This window comes from Erythranthe guttata, chromosome 14 (genome assembly GCF_056151865.1).
Source record: "Erythranthe guttata isolate IM_541 chromosome 14, IM_541, whole genome shotgun sequence".
NCBI lineage: Eukaryota > Viridiplantae > Streptophyta > Magnoliopsida > Lamiales > Phrymaceae > Erythranthe > Erythranthe guttata.
Window position 1 is genome coordinate 22966444 of NC_142546.1, and position 19378 is coordinate 22985821.

Below are 19378 nucleotides of genomic sequence, written 5' to 3' on the forward strand. Positions count from 1 at the left end.
CAGGGGCAGAACCATGTGGAGACTGGATAATATCTATTAATTTATAGACTTTAGTCCCCCAAAAATTTGAATTTTGTACATTTTTAGTCCATAAAAATATTTTTTCTAACCAAAAAGCCCCTAGGTCCGCCCCGGGTATATATATATATATATATGAAATTGAATGAATAAACATTGTTGATCATAGTTAGTGGGTTGCAGCACAATGGTTAGTCGTCTGATTTCAGTTATCTTCGTCGCCCTTTCCGTTCAACTGCTAAGAGCCGATGGTAATCTAATTAACATTATCTCTTCTAATTTCTTTTTCTTCGATCACTTATTATAAATATTTGTGTATATATATCATAATTATGTATATATAATTATCTATCTTGATTCTTGAAGGAAGGATGAGGAAAGCACATGTTGTTGATGTTGCATCTTTAAACAATACTTCATTAATTTCTGCCGGCACAACCAATTACGACGACGGTCAATTCCTCAACTCGTTGACTATCTTTTTTCGATCCAAAAGCTTAATTAATTAATTGCAAAATCATTGATTTTATTTTGATGGATATGTATATATTATATGCAGCAATGGGATTGATGTTACTGACAACTACGTACCCACAGCTTTACGGAGTGCAGTTTCCGTTGTTGAGTAACGACCCTTGTTATCCTGAAAAGTTGATCTGGATCGAATGCAGCAACGATCCCATACGCCGCGTCACAGCCCTGTACGTAAATTAATTTAATCATCTTTTAAATTGTTATATATACGTGCATCGTAATTTCCCACCTAGGAAAATTAAAAATTAAAAATGTCAGGTATCTCGGAGCCGCAAATTTGTTTGCAACACTTCCCGATTTCAGTACAATGGATGCACTCGAGAAAATGTAATAGTACAACCAGATATTTTGATGAGGTAGTATATAGATTATAGAAAAAAGTTCGTTAAATCTGATTCTGATCATTTCCATTTTCTTTTGTGTACATAAAAATTGCAGATATTTAAACAATAATATTCTGACGGGATCTATACCGGAATTCCTCGGCAACTTTCCGAAGCTAACATATCTGTGAGCCGATAATTACACGATAATTAATTTGTGGTTATATATAGTATATTCGTCTAATACACGATTATAATACATGTCTTGTGATCTTTTCGTCTCAAGGAATTTGGCGAACAATTATTTCACCGGAACGGTCCCGGATTCACTGTCGAAAAATAAAAAATTAACTTTGATGTAAGCTAACTATCACAAAATTGTATATAAAATGCAAAGATGCAACAAATTAATTTTTGTTGACTTTGACTTTGTGCAGCTTAACAGGCAATCCTGAATTGTGCAGCTCGAGCAATCCGTGTAATTCGCCACCTTACGACGACCCTCTATTTCCTACACCACCAGCCACACCAGAAGATCATCACTCTCAGATTCCATCTACTGGTGGCGGCGGTGGTGGTGAAAGTCATAAGAGTCACCTGGCAACCATACTTGGTAGCACAATTACTCCGAGCGTCATTATCACGGTGGTTGGAGTTTTGGCAGAATGTCACAGGAGAAGAAGAAGGTCCGCTGCTGCTGGTGGTGCCGCTGCGCCTGTATTTGCCGCTGGAGTAGGTAACTAGTCACCGTATAATAATATGCGCGCCATCTTCGACACTAATGTATTTGTATCATGTACATTTTTCTCTCGTTTCTTCAAGAGTGCCGTTTCAATTCAAGTTCATTTTCCTATGTATGTAGACTGTATACGTTGAAAATCTTACGGATTCGATCGAATTAGCTCTCTTTAATTTGAATCGGTATAATTCCAAATAAAATTTCGGGAGTGACGAAAAGATAATTTCAATTCCGTCGTGAGAAAAACCGGAAAAAAAATTAGAAATCCGAATTTTGGAAATTGGAATAAAAAACATTGTCCCACAATAGGAAGTTTTCGGTCGGTTATCTTTGGAATTAGGAAATTACATTTCTTTAGGAAATCAGAATTTTCAATAATATTGGAAATTAAAATAGGATCCGAAATTGTAATCTAATATGCATTCAAATATCGTTCCAAAAATATTGGAAAAATTGGAAATCGTACCTTTCGTAATTCGAAATAAAAAACATTGTCCCAAAATCGTACCCAAACTCGCCGCCATTATCGCAGCCACCGCTCCTCCTCCCGGCCCCCACAACTACAGACGACAGCCCCAGATACGCCACCGACACAAACACGCACGCTGCTCACATCAGCTTGTTGATCACCGTCGGGGCCGGTCCGGCGTATTCCGGGGCCCGGGGCGAGAATATAATTGTTCGATAGTTCGGGGGCAACGTTCGGATTTTTTTTTCGTCATCTTAAGCTTTATGAAATAATATAAATAAATTATTTATTAACACAAACCTCATAAATAGAAGTCTGAAAATATTAATGTCTAGATAAAAAACTTGTGTAAAGCAATTGTTAGAATAAAAAAAAATATTAAATTTCAAATCTATTTTTAAAATAAATTTATAAAACAGAAAAAAAGAATGAAAGAGTAAAAAAAAATTTGAAAAAAATAGAAGAATAATGTTTTTTAAATCAATAAAAAAAAATTACACATAAAAATATATAATATATATATATTAAAAAATCGAAAATTTGGGCGCCCTAAATTGGGCCCTGCTCGCCCCACCCCAGGGCAGCCCTGATCAACACCACCGCCGTCTGCACCACCACCACCGCCGCCAGCGACATGAACATCGCGAACGACATGACACACGACATGGAAACCAATTCCATCCTATGTTCTGGCATCATAGAAAAATTCTTTATATATATATATATATATATATAAAGGAAATAGAATGAATAAACATTAATGATCATAGTTAGTGGATTGTAGCACAATGGTTAGTCACCTAACATCAGTTATCTTTATCTTGTTTGCTCTTTCTCTACAACTGCTATCATCAACTGATGGTAAACTAATTAAGATTATCTCTTGTTTTTTTTGTTCTTTTTTCATATAATTATTATGATATCTTGAAATATTGATTGGATGAACTAACCTGCAGGAAGGACGATGAAGACCGCCGCGGCGTTGTTAATGTTGCATCTCCAAATAACACTTTATTAGATTATGCCGGCACAACCAATTACGACGACGGTCAATTTCCTCAACTCCGTTGATTCTCTTTTTTCCGATCGAAATATAAAAATCCGTAAATTTTTACATATGCAGTAATGGGATTGGTGTTACTGACAACTGCGTACCCGCAACTCACGTATGGATCTCAGTTTCCATTGTACACTAGTGACCCTTGTTATCCTCAGCAGTTGGGCTGGATCATATGTAGCAACGATCCCATACGTCGCGTCATAGCCCTGTACGTAAACTTACTTATCATCCTATAAATTAATATGTAATAAAAAAAATCAACGATCGATGTATGTTTTATAAATATGTATGTAAATCAAATGCCTATGTTACATATTATGAAATGATGTACAAAAATGTCAGGGGTCTCGGAAACACGGGTTTGACGGCACCACTTCCAGACTTCAGTTCAATGGATGCCCTTGTAACAATGTAATATTATAACATGTTATATCTGTACAATGGGATTCATTGTCTAGTATACAGATTATAGAAAGTTCATTGAATTAATCTGATTCCCTTTTTTCCATTTTTTTTTTGTGTACGTATATCGAAATTGCAGACATTTATTCAATAATCAATTGTCGGGACCTATACCTGAATTCCTCGGCACCTTACCGGAGTTAACGTTTCTGTGAGCCAATTATTACACGACTAAATGGAACCTAATAGTCTGTGCTTATATTATAAATATAAGTATATATATATATATATATATATATATATATATATATATATATATATATATATATATATATATATATATATATATATATATATATATATATATATATATATATATATATATATATATATATATATATATATATATATATTCGTATAATTGCATTGTTTTGAACTTTTTCCACGAATGTATTTCTTATGATCTCATCTGTCTTGTGTTCTGAAGGAATCTGGCGTACAATCGTTTCACGGGACCTATCCCAGCTTCGCTGTCGGGAAACTACTACTTACAATTGATGTAAGCTAGCAACTCTGACACTAATTGCCCTATTAAAAAACAAATATATATATATATATATATATACATATATATTTGAATTTGTCTTGAAATTGAATTTGTGCAGTACAACAGGTAATCCATTATGCAGCTCAGCCAATTCATGTTCGCCACCTTCGAGCCCTACATATCTTGAACCCCCACCCCCTGGTGGTGGTGGTGGTGGTGGTGGTGGTGGTGGTGGTGGTGGTGGTGGTGGTGGTGGTGGTGGTGGAGGTGGTGGAGGTGGTGGTGGTGGTGGTGGTGGTGGTGTTGGTAGTGGTGGTGGTGGTGGTGATGAGAAGAGTAATCTGCCAACAATACTTGGTGTGACGATAACTCCGGCCTTCCTTCTCTCGGTGGCTGCTGCAGTTTATCTCCAATGCTGCAAAAAAGAGTCCGGTTGCTGCGGCGCCATTGTTGCATGCGTGGGGGCTTGCGCTGGCGGCGTGCAGCCACATTGACAACAATGTACTGCTCTATAAATATGTAGATCTTTTTCTTCTTTATATATCTATCTCCACATTGAACAACTGTAACATACACTACTAAAATAATGGGTTATTAGGACGCCCCAAATCGTCACAACAAGCGGCTATTGTGACGCTTTATCTATTGTGACGCCTAACCAAAGCGTCACATAGGTGGCCGTGGTAATAGGTTATTGTGACGGCAAAGAAGCGTCCCAATAGCTTTGCTCTCAGGACGCTTCCACCCGTCTCTAGTATGTATTTCTTGTGACGCTTTTTGTTGTCACGTTTTCCTCTCTTCTATATTAACCACCTGCTGTTATTTTTTTATCTCGATTTATATTAATTTGAAAGACACAAGTATTAAAAGTATAATAATATTACAACATGCCAAAAATAGTGCAACTGGACTCTTTAAATTTCATTTAGTGTTATAATCTCACAATCATTCATGTGATACAACAAATTACATATGAGGTGTAATTCAATAAAAAAATCTTCTATTTTACAGAAACACTATCAATCAATTCATTGTATCTCCCAAGACTTGGAACCATCTACTGCAACTTGTCAAAATACTCCACCTCCTGCAAGTAAATCGAAATACCTGAAATACCTGCTCATCAATCATGTTTGAGTACTAAAAAAGTTAATTTTGTGAGGAAATACAACATTAACAGTATCAATTATGAAATCAACACTAATAATATAAAAAAATGAATAATATGCAATTGATTAAGTGAGTTTAATAGGGAAAAATTATACTTGTGTAGTCAAGTAGAATATGAGATAAAAATTGATACTGTAAACAAGGAATTAGGATTATCCTAAATGCAAGTGAACTTCTTAAGCAAATAATTAACCTTCACAACCAATCATCTCTTGAGCCGAGAACAATTGTCTTTATCATTGACAAATCAAAAGGATATATGTTTCACAGTAGAATGCAAATAAGTAATCACTCAAAGTTTAGCTACTAATATGATTTTGAACATTTTAATTTAGAATATTTGTTAAGTGGATGCTTAACCAGCTAAGCCTTCACCTCTTATCCCATCATATGACTTAAATAAGTATACAGTTCACCGTCATACTATGTACTTATTATTGAAATCATGACAAGAAGAAAAAAATTAAATACAAAAAACCATACTAGTCCAACAGGAGTAACAAGATTGTAGAAAGATACCAGAGTTCTACTCAATGAAGAGCAACGTAGGATAGCCACTGGAAAGTAAGGCAAATCAAGAGTTGCTTCCACTCCTTCACCACTCCATACGCTAGGGACTGCACACTACAAATATTTTAGAAGTGATATATAGAACATATGAGTGATAAAAGTGACCAGGGCATTTGGGACCTACAAGATATGTGTTAATCCACGAATTCTCTAACAATTACTAAATAGCTATCAAACAGTTGAAAAATCTATAAAAATACTAATATAACATTGGTTACCCAGGCTGAACACACCCTAATACTCCAACCATTACTAAATAAATATCAAATAACACAAAAGACAGTATAAATTAATAAAAACCAGTCAAGAATCTCTTGATTACCATGTGTAACAAAAATCATAATCCCACAAAACAATTTCTTTCAATAGTCATCCTGTTTCGAGCTATTAAAATGAAACAGACTAATAATTAACAAAATAAAAACTATTTCTTGACAGCAAAAACAGAAATGCCATAAGCCAATTGTTGTGTATTCTCATAAAATATAATATAATTATCCTTCTCCAAAAATAAATTTCAATTAGGTGAAATATTCGCCAGCAAATCATTTAGAAATCAAATTTACCAACTAAATCGAAAAAAAAATCTACCTTGAGAACCGCTTAGAAGAATCGCGCATGAGAACAATCATAACATGGAACCCTAGGTGAAATATGACGATGTATTATCTCGCCGCTGACCCTCGCTGCCACCAAGTTGCAATCAATAAATAGATCAGAAGTATAATCCGTTTTCATAGAAAAATAATCAAAATTTGATTAAACCAGTACGAACCTGTTGTTGCCTAACAATTAAAAAAAAAAAAAAAAAAAAAAAAAACCTTATTCGTTTACGAAATAGTTGAATCTGCCGTTGTGGAGGAAAACGAAAATTGCCTTGAAGATTGAGTAGACCATGGAATATTGAAGCCTATGGTTGTGGAGAAAAACGAAAATTGCATTGAAAATTGAATACCCTGCTTCGCTGCACAGTGAGAAAAGGGAAATGCCGAAAGGGAAGAACGGCAGACATTTTAGCCCACAAAATAATTTGTTATGTTAAAGATAAATTATTTAATGAATTATTATTATTACATAATGTTTACCCATATATTAAGACGGCTTATAAATAGCGTCTTAATACAATGCATATGTTACGATGCTCGCCTAAAAAGCGCCACAAAATGCATTTATAAAAATAAAAATAAAACGGAAAAATAGCTATACAAACCTAGTGAAGCGCTTCTACACAAAAGCGTCTCAATAAAGTACTTATTGCGACCAATTTTAAAAGTTGTCATTAAAGTGCGTCATTAAGCCGTCATTAAAAGCTGGTTTTCTAGTAGTGATATTCATATATTTACTTGCCTTGGTTTCCAATTAATTTTATAATCAAGGTGTTCAATCTCCGTCACATTTACAGTCGGCACTACAAAAATTCTATTAATTTTGTGAATTATTAAATTATCGAGTTAATTAAGTCCGGGCCGAAAAAAAACTATTCCTTAATCGAGGTTATTAATTTATCTGAGTATTAAATTTATGGAGATTCTAATGTATTCATTCGATCATTTTCATTGCTTAGGTGGTTAACTTAGCATACAATCAAAATCTTTCAAATTGCATACATTTTCTTGAATTCATTATCCAAAACCTCGGAATCCGACAGCAGCGAAACCACCGAACAAGATCTGGATCCACTTCCACGAGAGTTTTTCCGAAGAATATTCCTTTTGCTCCTCGACAAATCAATCCGGTGAACAATCACCCAATAACACATCGTACCCAAAGTCGCCGCCATTATCGCAGTCCCGATCACCGTCACCCCGATCGCCAGCCACCGCTCCTCCTCCCCCACCACTACAAACGAAAGCCCCAGATACGCCACCGAGACGAACACGCACGCCGCCCACATCAGCTTGTTTATCACCGCCATCATCTTCTTCTTCGCCCTGCTCTCTATCACCACCACCGATGTCTGCACCACCACCACCGCCAGCGATATGAACAGTGCGAACGAATCGAAGATGAAAAATATCAGAAACGGGATTTTCGGGGAGATGTTCGCCTCCCCTAATGAAAGCCCCGCCGGAATATTCCCCGGGTCGTCGGCGTACTGGCCTGGGACAGTGAAGATGGCGGCGAACGCCACGGTGGCGATCAGGACAGCCACCACGGTGGTGGAATTGATTGCGTTGTTGAGACCCTCCGTGTGCATTTTGTTGATCCGTTTCGCTATTCCCTGGACGCGCTTTCTCGTCTGGCGCGTGTGCTCCAACTGATGGTGCACCTCGTGTTTGATATCGCTCACCGTTTGTTTCAGCTCCCTCGCCGTCGACTGAGGCTTCATAATCGCCCTAACGCTCAAAACGCCGTTTTCTTTCAAAATCGCCGTTATATTCGAATGCCCCATTTTCTCCGACGTGTCAAACGCCGTTTCATTTGCCCTGTTCACCGCTCTCGTGTCCGTAATTTCCTTTTCTTCCAGCAGCATCTTCACAATCTGCAGAATTAAAAAAGAAAACAAAAAGAAAATCAGATAAATAAAAAATAAAAATAAAAAACTATTAAATGCTAGTTAATTTAATTAGAGTTAAATCTTTATAAGTTAATACAGAACTAGCAAATTAAAATTCTATTAATTTAATGAAATATTAAATTATCAAACTAATAATTTAGTAGGTTTTTACCGAGTCGGGACCAGAACAAAACTATTATTTAAGTGAGTTTATTAACTTATCGAGGTTCTACTGTAATTACCTGAGCCCTTCCTTTCCGAGTGGCTATATGCAGAGCAGTGTTCCCCTTCGTATCGACCATATTAATAGTCGAAGAATCAGCTCTCATCAGTTCCTCTACTACCTCAAGATTCTGACCTTTAACCGCCATGTGAAGAGCAGTTTGTCCCTTCTTATCGGTTCGTGTAGTAATCGCAGGCTCTTTTGCCAAAAGGGCTTTCACGATTTCCATGTGTCCGTTTCTTGCAGCAGAATGCAGAGCCGTTTTGCCGTTGCTTTTTGCTATAGCAACCAAATTACTCTCCGAATCCAAGAAATAGTTCACTATATCCAAGTGCCCTTGTGTTGAAGCTGTGTGCAAAGCTGTCGTGTTCGACGCGTCGACTGTCATCGAAAGCTCCGGTTGAGCCTCTAATAACACCTTCACCACTTCTGCATTATACAAGAAATTTCGCAATGAAAAACAAAAAATCAAAGATTTTTTTATATATATATATAAATAAATATATTACCGAAGTCGCCTTGTTTGGCGGCGATGTGGAGTGCGTCGAACCCGTTTTTGGCTTTGATTGAAGCTTCGGCTAGGTTGTAATGATTGATCATCTCTTTAACCAACTCAAAGTAGCCATATTCTGCGGCTACGTATAATGCTGTTTCACCGGATGAATTTTGTTTCGATAATAATTCCCTTAATGTACCTTCTTCCTGATTTGCAGCACAATTGATTATATCCCTTATAGCTGTAATGTTGCCTTCTCTAGCTGCAGAATGCAACGGGGTGTCGTCCCGTTTTCCCGTCAATTGTTTCGTCATCTTTTTCCGGGGCGTTGTCGGTGGCGGCTGCCGCCCTGCTGCGGCTTCCGCTTCTACTTCCGCTTCCATCTTATTGAAATGAATTTAAAAAAATTAACTCGTCATCCCCTCTAAATTGTATAGAACAATTAACAAGGGGTCATGTTTTAATATGTTGTTAATTCAGCAACATTTCATATACATATGCCCTGCACAAAATAAAAAACAATACAGATTAATTAATTAATTACTTGTTCCAAAATTAAATAAATATTATAAATTGTTCTTGTTTCGTGAATGGAGTGCAGCTGGCAAAAGATGAAAATGCAGGCAAAACATTTACCTTCGCTGTGAAGAAACGGCCGCCACCTTTAGCCATCCCTCATTTTAAAAATCATAAGTGCCATTATTTAATTAATTAGATAATATTTTAATAATCAAGAAATGGGTGAAATATAATCAAGATTTATGGTTTCTTTCTGTTTTTTAACAGAAAGAAATTGAAATCTGGAACGAATTAAAGGCTACATGTTAAAGAAGAGGGGCCGGCCGTCGAAGGCACATGCATGCAACAAAAAACTTTGTATATACATATATTATATATGTGTGTGTAAATGTATATTTAATATTTACACATTTAGATTCTAAAAAGAAAATCTATATATATAAATATAAATATAAATATTCACATAATCAGAGCTCTTAATTCATAAGATGAACAAGAGCTCGTAAGGTGATGATGATGGGGAAATTTTAAAATATATTTTTCCAGACAAACTTTTTTTTTTTTTTGGTTTTGTTAAGAGAAAAACAAAATTTGTTTGGGGATGGCAGATGCGGAGCCATAAAAAATGGATGTTTTACATGTCAAGAAACTCAAATATAATTTAACTAGATACGAAAACCACCAACACGAAAACTCAATGAAAATTGAAATATTTTATTTTCACCTAATTGCAATGTATATAATAATTAAATTAACAACGTTCTTGTTTTTATTTCTTTTTTTTTTCCATTATTTTTATCAGTTATTAAAAATAAAGTAAAGCATGCATGTGCAACCCAATTTAGAAGCACATTGCACACTACAATTAGTGACGTCGAATATCTTATTAGTTATTACTATAGTTTTTTATTTAGCGGTAATTAAATATTAGATTCCGATTTGATGTTTGGACTTTGGAGTCAACGGTTCCTTGTCAATTAATCAATAATAAATTAATAATGCACACAACACATTTTAGGGTATACGGGCCTATTTGCTAGCTTATATTTCTTAGGGCTTTTTTGGGCAAAATACAAACTTAGGTGCAAAATAAATAATATTAATATCTTATAGGCCAATGATTTCGGATGAAAATATAACTAGGACCGGCAATTGAACCAGGTCTATACGATTGTTCGGCCCCTATTTGCCCAGAGTCTATTTACATATTAGTATACGCTACTAAAAAAGCGGTAACTCTATATTTTTCTCTATTTTAACTATAAATAAATAATTACTAAAAATGAGAACATATGCATGCCCATAAATATAAACTTTAATAATCTTAAGTAAAAATTAAACGTGTATATATCACTTAGTTTTCCATGTCAGGTTGAAGGAAAACAAGTCCCAAATGCATTTAATTACTCCCTTTAATTAATTATAGGCCTCCAAAGTTGAACTCCTGATTAGTCACTATTATGGGCTCAATTTGTTGTGAATTAATTTACCAAGAGGAAAAGTGCAATAATTATTCATACCTATATATATATATATGTGTGTGTGTGTGTGTGTGTGTGTGTGTGTGTGTGTGTGTGTGTGTGTGTGTGTTATGTCTAGGCATTAAATGAACTTTAGGGTACTACACCAGTTTCATATCTCCATTATAGCCCGAACTAAATTGTGAAATTCCACATTTACCATGTTTCAATGATGTTTTTGAGTTTGCCTTTTTAGATTAAATTAAACTTGAAGAAACTATATATAATAATTATATATATATAATTAAACATATTATATCACATGTTATAAACCTAACTAATTAACAGAAGATGATGAGTACGTCTTTTTCTGAAATAATAAATGTTCACATGACATGATATTATAGTGTAAAGTGGATCCAGCTGGAGTACTTGCCTCCATCCATTACTTTCTTCCTTCATTTTTAATTTGCTACCTTTTGAAATATATATATATATATATATATCTCACATGAAAATCCCGTACGTGCAGAAACAGCTTCAATTAGTTGTTCACGTTTGTGCTGTGAATCTGCAGCTGTCATCTTAGTGTGTGATGGTGAGGTGTATGTTTTTGTGTTCTAAGGCTTGATATTAAATGACAAGTTCGAATAATTGAATTTGTAGATGTTGTCAAATAATTATGTCCAACAAATGCTATACCGATCGAAACGAAGCGATGAAATCCATTAAGTAAAATAAAATAAGACCCGTAAATCGTATTTAATTATAAAAACGCCACTCCTATTTATTGAAAAGTAGTGAAAGAATCAATGAGTCGAATCCGTGTTGAAACTGTAAAATGTAGTGCAACACTTGGATCGTAACCGAGGAAAAATGTTTAATTAAAATGAATTATAATCCACAAGCTAAGTTCACAATCACACAATTGTGAATTAATTGTCAACAACAATGCAGAAAGATCTTTATTGAAAATAGTATTACAACATTAATACAAGTAATAAAGTGGAAATTAAAGTAGTAAAACTTCTTTTTGCACGAAGTAGCTAGCTTACAATGAAGAACCAAGTCTATCTCCTCAATGTACCTGGTGTAATATACCAGGTGATTTTGCATCATAGATCTATACAGGTAACAATCCACTGATCGAGCACACATACATATATAAGTGTGTGTTACTATGTGCAGATTAATGGCCGGTGCATGATTGTCCGATATCATCCACAAAATCGTATCTTAAAGTAAGACTAGACACAAAATAGACGATTTTTTTTTGGGGGAGGATTGCTCACAATAAAAAGAAAACATAAACACTAAACCCTAGAGGATAAAGTGATCAGTGTAACATTTAGGGCAACACTTCATCTGTGACAGCAACTCTCATTTTTCTTTTTTTCTTTTTTTCCAGTTTTTCCCATTGTAAAACTAAATGCGTGACCTACTTTTTTACGGCTTTAATAAAATCTTCATTCAACTGCCAACCAATCAAAATGCACCAATTTGTACTATTAGGGCCAAATAGTTAGACAACATCTGCATACTGAGTTGAAAGTCTTTAGTCAACCTTAATTACTTCCACTAACAACATACATGGATACAAATTCATGAAATACAAATCTTGATAATTAATTAAATTTTAATTAAAGAAAGTAGTTGTAAATTTTATATATTTCCGGAAATTAGACGTTACACCTGATTATTTACATTTGATGGGTTTGAACTGTAAATCTATACATAATTACACACACTCGTGTGTATGTGTGCTTAGTGAATAATTATTTTAATTAAATGTACATTCAGATCCACCCGATATAAATAATCAGGTATATCATCTAACTAACTGGATCCCCTATCTTCCACTTTTGTTTCATTCATAGTGAAAAACAAAGCCAGAAGAAAAACAAATCATATATAAATATATATTTGTTTCATTCATTAATCTTGTAGTGAAAATATATTTGAGTGACATACGATACAAATTAAACAATTGTATATATCTTCTCCTTTGAAGTTTGAACTTAATATATATATAGTAACTGACTTAATTATATGATCAAGATCAAAAAGCAAAAATTTATATAATCAAACCTATATTGAAATGCTATACGATCAAATGTAAAATAATATCATAACACAGAGTACTGCAGTAAGAAAAGGAAAAAAATATTAATTTAAATTAATTTATTCAGGTACCACGTAATCATCGGGAATGGAATACGTGTCACCATCTTTTTCGTGAAGCCATCCGAACTTCTCGAGGAATGGATTGGCCAGATTCTTCTGCGGGTACCTGTCAATACAATTTTCCCAGACGTTTTTGCCCTCCAAATCCCTCATCACCTCCCACAAACAGCTGTTGCATTTAAACCCGGCCCCGAAGCTTATCATAAAAACCCGGTCCCCTTTCTTCAACCGCTTCTTCGACTCCATGTACGCCAGCACGTACCACACGCTGCTTGCTGACGTGTTCCCGAACCTGTGCAACGTCATCCTCGCCGGCTCCACGTCATACTCACTCAACCCTAGATTCTGCGCCACCCCGTCTATCACCGCCTTCCCACCTGTATGGAGGCAGAAATGGTCCACCCCGGTCTTGAAGTTTATCATCGGCCGCGCCGCCGCCGCCGCGGCGGCGGCGGCGGCCTTGCTCCATTTTTGGCGGAGTTTTCGGAAAATCAGCACCGCCGCGAAGCGGAGGAGCTCGCGCACCGGGAGGATCTTGGGGGCGATGACTTTCAGGTTGTCGGCGAATGCCCGGGTTGCGGCTTTGGGGAGATTCTTGCCGAGGTAGATGCCGACGAAGCCCTTTTCGTCTTCCTTCTGCTCGCAGCAGCCGTACGACTCGTCCCTGGCGCCGTGGTGGGTTCTGACTAGGGTTTTGAGGCGGAACATGGCTCTGTGCTTCAACGAGGGTTTGTTCGTCAGGATCATGGCGCAGCCGCCGGTGCGGAAGAGGCAGTTGGCGAGAATCATGGATCTGTTGTTGCCGTTGTACCAGTTCAAGCTCAGCGACTCCGACGTAACCACCAGCGCCTGCACGTTCTTCTGATTCCGGCAGATGTTCCGTACGATGTCGACGGAGACCAAGCTGGCGCTGCACCCCATTCCGGTGAGGTTGTACACCTTGATATTCTCTCTCATCTTGTACATGTTCACAATCCTGGAGGAGAGAGAAGGTAGCGTGGCGATCATGGAAATGTTGACAACGAGCACGTCGATCTCCGACGGGTGGATTCCGTTTCTCTTGAACAGCCTGTCGATGGTGTCGGTGAAGAACTCGTCCATTTCCAGGATCCCGTCGGCGAGCGACGGCGATGATTCCCGGCCGTCGAACACCATCTTCGGGCCGTACGTCTCCTCGCCGATGCCGGAGCTGACGATTGCCTTGAGGAGAAACTTGTACTCGTTGACTCGGAGCTGCTTGTTACGGATGATGATCTCGCCGGAGAATTTGGTGGAAAGCTTCCTATCCTCCGGCGGCATCTGGCACTCGTAGTCGAGGATGTAGCAGGATTGGTTTCTCCGGCGGTCGAAGAGCCTCCATAGGAAGTAAGAGAGAGGAAGAAGAAAGAGAGAGTAGAACAAAACGTCGACGAGTTCCATTTGCTTTTTTTTTTATTTCTTCTTCTTCTTTTTGTCCTCTGGTTTTTAATTTGTCTTTCGGAGAGGAGAGAGAAAGAAAGAAAGTAGAGAGAGAAACAAAAATAAGTTGAGAAAATGTATTTGTTTGTTTGATGAGAAGAAAAAATAAATAAAAAACGGTAACATATATTAATAAGAGGGGATAGGGGGATAGGTGCAAGTTGTACATGTGAGTCAGCGTTGTCTTTAATTTAAACCACTAGGGATCTCTCAACTCCCACCCACTGATTGGTGCGTGACTTCCCTCTCCATATTTAATGCTCTCAACCCATTTTATTTTTATATCATATTTTATACAAATATTACAAAACAAAAATCAAAAAATTATAATTACATCATTCTATCGTTTGGTTTGTGACTTATTTACGAGAACATTGAATTTTTTTGGGCAAATTACGGCCGCCCCTGGGCTATGGTCAATTTACGAAAGCCCCCCTCCTGTTTGAGTAATTACAGCCACCCCCTCAACTATATATTTATCTTACGAAAAGACCCCTCCAGAGGTAAATTTAGGGTTGTTAATTTGGTAAACCGGACCAAAATTTTGGTACGCCAACATTTCATACCGTTTGCCGAACAAAATATACGATTTGGTTCGGTAAATAACCGAGTTACATAAATTTTACGTAAAAATATTTTAAAGGAGGGGGTGGCTGGAATTACCTAAACAAGAGGGTTTTTTTCGTAATTTGACCATACATCAGGGGGTAGCCTAATTTACCCAAATTTTTTTAACTAATTATATAAAAGAAACAGGGTTGTTCCTGAGAAATTGAGAGCTCTAGGCGAGTTTTAAGAATTTGATGAACCCATGTTTTGTATTGTATAATGTACATATTAATTCATTAATAAGTAGGATTAGATAAGAAATTTTTTATTAGTAGTTAGGATTTTTAGGGAAAATATAACTAAAATATTGATGAGGTTAAGTTAAACCAAAAGTTTACGGGGTTCAAGGCCGTGCTCTGAAGTTTTTTTGAAAATATTCATAGAAATATCATTGAACAAGTAAATATATGTAATTTTTTTTAAATATAGTATATTTGAGCTTGCCGAAACTCTTTGAAATTAGAGTTAGATAGCATAGAAGATTAAAAAAAAAATGCAACATATGTATGATATAATCCGGAAATTAAGATAAGTCCGTACTGATTGCTTCGATGTTGATAGGCCACTCCAAATACTTGTTAAATAAAAATCAAATTAATAAATCCAATTAAAAGATATGTAATTAGTCATTAAATAAAGGGTAAATTACACACAACCCCTGAGGTAAGCTTAAATAACTGTAAGGTCCCTGTGGTATCGATAATTACACTTAGCCCCCTGAAACGTAGTCAGAAACTCTAATGGGATAATGAATTGGATACGTTATTCCGATAGGGTTCTAACGGACTATTGGTTTCAGAAAGTGGTGGAGACAACAAAGAGCTATGGGTGATTTAAGAAATGTTCGGGAATGTTCGGGGAGCCATGTCACCCCATAGCTCTTTGTTGTCTTCACCACTTTCTGAAACCAATAGTCCGTTAGAACCCTATCGGAATAACGTATCCAATTCATTATCCCATTAGAGTTTCTGACTACGTTTCAGGGGGCTAAGTGTAATTATCGATACCACAGGGACCTTACAGTTATTTAAGCTTACCTCAGGGGGTTGTGTGTAATTTACCCTTAAATAAAAGGTAGTGAATTTAATTTGTTTGTAGATTAACATGCGTTTCATGGAAATTGGCAAGGTATAAACTATATATAGATTGTGGAAAATATTGTTATATATATACTTCACCCCATCATAAATTAAAATAATGAAACAACCTTCATTTAGTCAATATTTACTATTTTAGACTGAATATATTATCTTGTACACGATTTTATGTTGAGAGTTAGAAGACTGAACAGATTTTTCTGTTACTGTGCTGTTGATGTATCAAGTTGTAAGGTTGAATCACATCATTGTCGTATCAAATTAAGTTAAATTTACATTTATCTAGAAAAGAATCCACTTAATAAAAATCTTTAATGTAAATCAAACTAGGGGAGTAAATGGGCTGAGTCGGCTCGGCAAAAGTTCGAAGTCAAATTCGAATTTTTCGAGCTCGAGCTTTCTAACGAGTCGAGGCCCAGATTAATATTAGTTCTTCGTAAACTACTGAGTCGGCTCGCTATCTTTTTTTTTAAATTAATTATTTAAATTTTATTTTAAATATAATTAATATAGAATTAAATAATAAACATTTAAATAATAAAAAAATTTACAACTCATTTTCTTATTTTGAATTTCTTTATTATAATTTATAATATTGATAGAATTCTGATAATATCAATATACATAAAAAAGAAAATACACGAAATGGGTTCAGGCTCGAGCTCGAACTCGAACCACGTCAGGATCCGTTGCTCAAACTGAATCCAAAGAAAAAATACTCAAAGAGCTCGAACTCCTCAAAATGAATTCAAGCTCGACAAAACAACCAAGCTTGACTGATTGAATTTGCACCCTCACGCAGAACTTTATTGTTATAATTTTAAAAAAGTATTTTTTTTTTCTTCGAACAAATAGATACAGAATAACAGGATACAAGTAATTTGTTTTTCGGATCCAACATAAAGTACATTAGATACAAGAAATTGGCCCCCATTGGAACATATGACTTTGTTACATGAACTACATTCGATCTTATTGTTTTGTATGTATCTATTCCATCTTTTGTCACAATCATAACTTTTCCCATTCCCAAAATTGAAGTATTTCTCGTAAGTCATAAGTTTAACTAATAATTCGGCACTCAGAATATATAAATGGGTAACCATATCTCATATATATATATATATATATATATATATATATATATATATATATATATATATATATAGACATCAACTTATGCAAAGTCATACGTATTTATGAGACGCGGAGTGAGTTAGGTGGAGCTTTCAGCTGGCAAATCATTTTATTGTGTGTTGTGGAATAATTAAAATAACCAATAATTAATTAATCATTAATGATTTTTGTTTTTCTCACTTTGATTTAATATTTATACTGCACAAACTCATTTCCCATTCACGTACAGTAGAACCTGATCGGATGACACCTCGACATGAACGCACACTGCGTCTATGATCGATTTGGTTATGTGCTCAAGTCATGCATTCGAGGAATTGAGATACCAGTAACTATTCGTCCTCGTTACGAAAAACCAGACTCCGTAAGAAGAGGAAAATTAAAAGTATTGGAATCCGACAGCAAATGTTATGCTACATGCTGCATGTGACACATTTTATGGTGAAGAATAAATGAAAAAGAGAAAAAAAAACAACTACAGAGGTTGTCACATAAATGTGTGTCTGTATAAATATATGTTATTATATATATATGCCAGATTTGCATGAATGCGAAAAAATATGGATAGGAATTAAGTTTGAGAAATGAATTAATTGAATTTCGATGTGGGGACAAGTTTTTAATTGGTTGGTCTGCTAGGTAAGTAAGTTGTGGACTTGTAGCAGCATTGCATCATAAGAATAATAAGACTTGTTCAACCACTAGGAAGGAACTCACACTAACTGAAACTTCATCTACATTCCAAGTATGGGCAAATACTCTATTAAACTCCGTCCCATACGCCTCCGCTGAAATCGTCTTCTCCGGAATTATTACCGTTTTTCTTCCATCGATTTTAGTATTTGTTATGTCATAGTAAATCAACTATGTTTATTTAATATTCGATTTATTGTATCTGAGGTCTAATATACGGTTTAATATTCTGATCAACTGAAGTATTTCGATAGTAATCAACTATCTAAACAGCGTAGTTGATTTACATTCAGTTCAATTCAGAATTTCGCGTTTTTAAGAATTTCGCGAAAAATATAAAGACAGGTTCATCACTAATTAATAATTAGGGCAAATTACGGCCACCCCTGAATCATAGTCAAATTATGAAAATCCCTCACATGTTTGGGTAATTACAACCACCCCCATCAACTATGTATTTATTATCTAACGAAAATACCACTCCATAGGTAGATTTATGAATGTTAAATCGGTAAAACCGAATCGAAATTTCGGTACGCCGACATTTCATACCGTTTACCCAACTGAATATACGATTTGGTTCGGTAAATAACCAAATTACATAACTTTTACGTAAAAATATTTAAAAGAAGGTGGTTGCAATTACCCAAACAAGAGTGATTTTTTCGTAATTTAACCACACCACAGGATGGCCGTAATTTGCTCTTAATAATTATTTCCAAAAATGAACCTAGAAAAAAGGGTCAACCTTGACTCAAATAAAATCAAAAGACAACAAAAACTCGAATCAAGTGGGATTAAAAGATTAAAAAAAAAAAAAGTGGGGCATAATCATAATTCACAAATATTAATGGTTCCCCATATCTTCCTAACCATTTCACTATCCACAGCGTAGAATTCTCTGAACAAATTGATTTCAGCAATATCTAATAACTTTTATTTATTAAGAAAACTGCAAAAAACACATGGATATTAACTTCTCACCTGTCTCCACATTACATTCATTAATACGCATCTCTTAGTTGTTAGTTTGATCAATTTCTTGGTCCCTCTCTTTTTTTATTTTTAAATTCTTTCACATCGCAATTTATTACCCCATTTTTTTTAATTGAATAACTTTTCTCCAAAAGCAGACTTTTTAAGATATCGTTTTTATTTGCTATATATATATAT

At 35.5% G+C, this 19378-nt stretch overlaps 4 protein-coding genes and 1 long non-coding RNA gene across 5 annotated transcripts; 2 read left to right on the forward strand and 3 right to left on the reverse strand.

Moving 5' to 3' along the window:
* The first annotated feature begins 157 nt into the window (after positions 1 to 157).
* LOC148765468 (uncharacterized) lies at positions 158 to 1726 on the forward strand. The gene is made up of 7 exons (XM_088813946.1): positions 158 to 269; positions 385 to 471; positions 578 to 719; positions 811 to 879; positions 991 to 1062; positions 1162 to 1233; positions 1313 to 1726. Exons 1-7 carry the CDS (start codon positions 206 to 208, stop codon positions 1617 to 1619), a joined length of 813 nt encoding a protein of 270 aa, XP_088670072.1. The 5' UTR covers positions 158 to 205; the 3' UTR covers positions 1620 to 1726.
* A 1319-nt stretch (positions 1727 to 3045) lies between these two features.
* Positions 3046 to 4651, forward strand: LOC148765469 (uncharacterized). The gene is made up of 6 exons (XM_088813721.1): positions 3046 to 3131; positions 3207 to 3351; positions 3486 to 3554; positions 3685 to 3756; positions 4033 to 4104; positions 4211 to 4651. Exons 2-6 carry the CDS (start codon positions 3209 to 3211, stop codon positions 4584 to 4586), a joined length of 732 nt encoding a protein of 243 aa, XP_088669847.1. The 5' UTR covers positions 3046 to 3131; positions 3207 to 3208; the 3' UTR covers positions 4587 to 4651.
* Positions 4652 to 4989: 338 nt separating this feature from the next.
* LOC148765470 (uncharacterized) lies at positions 4990 to 6872 on the reverse strand. Its single transcript, XR_016029866.1, has 4 exons — positions 6654 to 6872; positions 6424 to 6518; positions 5782 to 5879; positions 4990 to 5208 (listed from the first exon to the last, which is right to left on the reverse strand). It is a non-coding gene; the product is annotated as an uncharacterized LOC148765470 (long non-coding RNA).
* Positions 6873 to 7350: 478 nt separating this feature from the next.
* Positions 7351 to 10277, reverse strand: LOC105958735 (Ankyrin repeat family protein). Its single transcript, XM_088813914.1, has 4 exons — positions 9685 to 10277; positions 9062 to 9550; positions 8572 to 8981; positions 7351 to 8314 (listed from the first exon to the last, which is right to left on the reverse strand). Exons 2-4 carry the CDS (start codon positions 9429 to 9431, stop codon positions 7427 to 7429), a joined length of 1668 nt encoding a protein of 555 aa, XP_088670040.1. The 5' UTR covers positions 9432 to 9550; positions 9685 to 10277; the 3' UTR covers positions 7351 to 7426.
* Positions 10278 to 13077: 2800 nt separating this feature from the next.
* Positions 13078 to 14901, reverse strand: KCS3 (3-ketoacyl-CoA synthase 3). The gene has a single exon (XM_012983216.2). The coding sequence runs from the start codon at positions 14628 to 14630 to the stop codon at positions 13209 to 13211; it is 1422 nt and encodes a 473-aa protein (XP_012838670.2). The 5' UTR covers positions 14631 to 14901; the 3' UTR covers positions 13078 to 13208.
* Positions 14902 to 19378: the final 4477 nt, after the last annotated feature.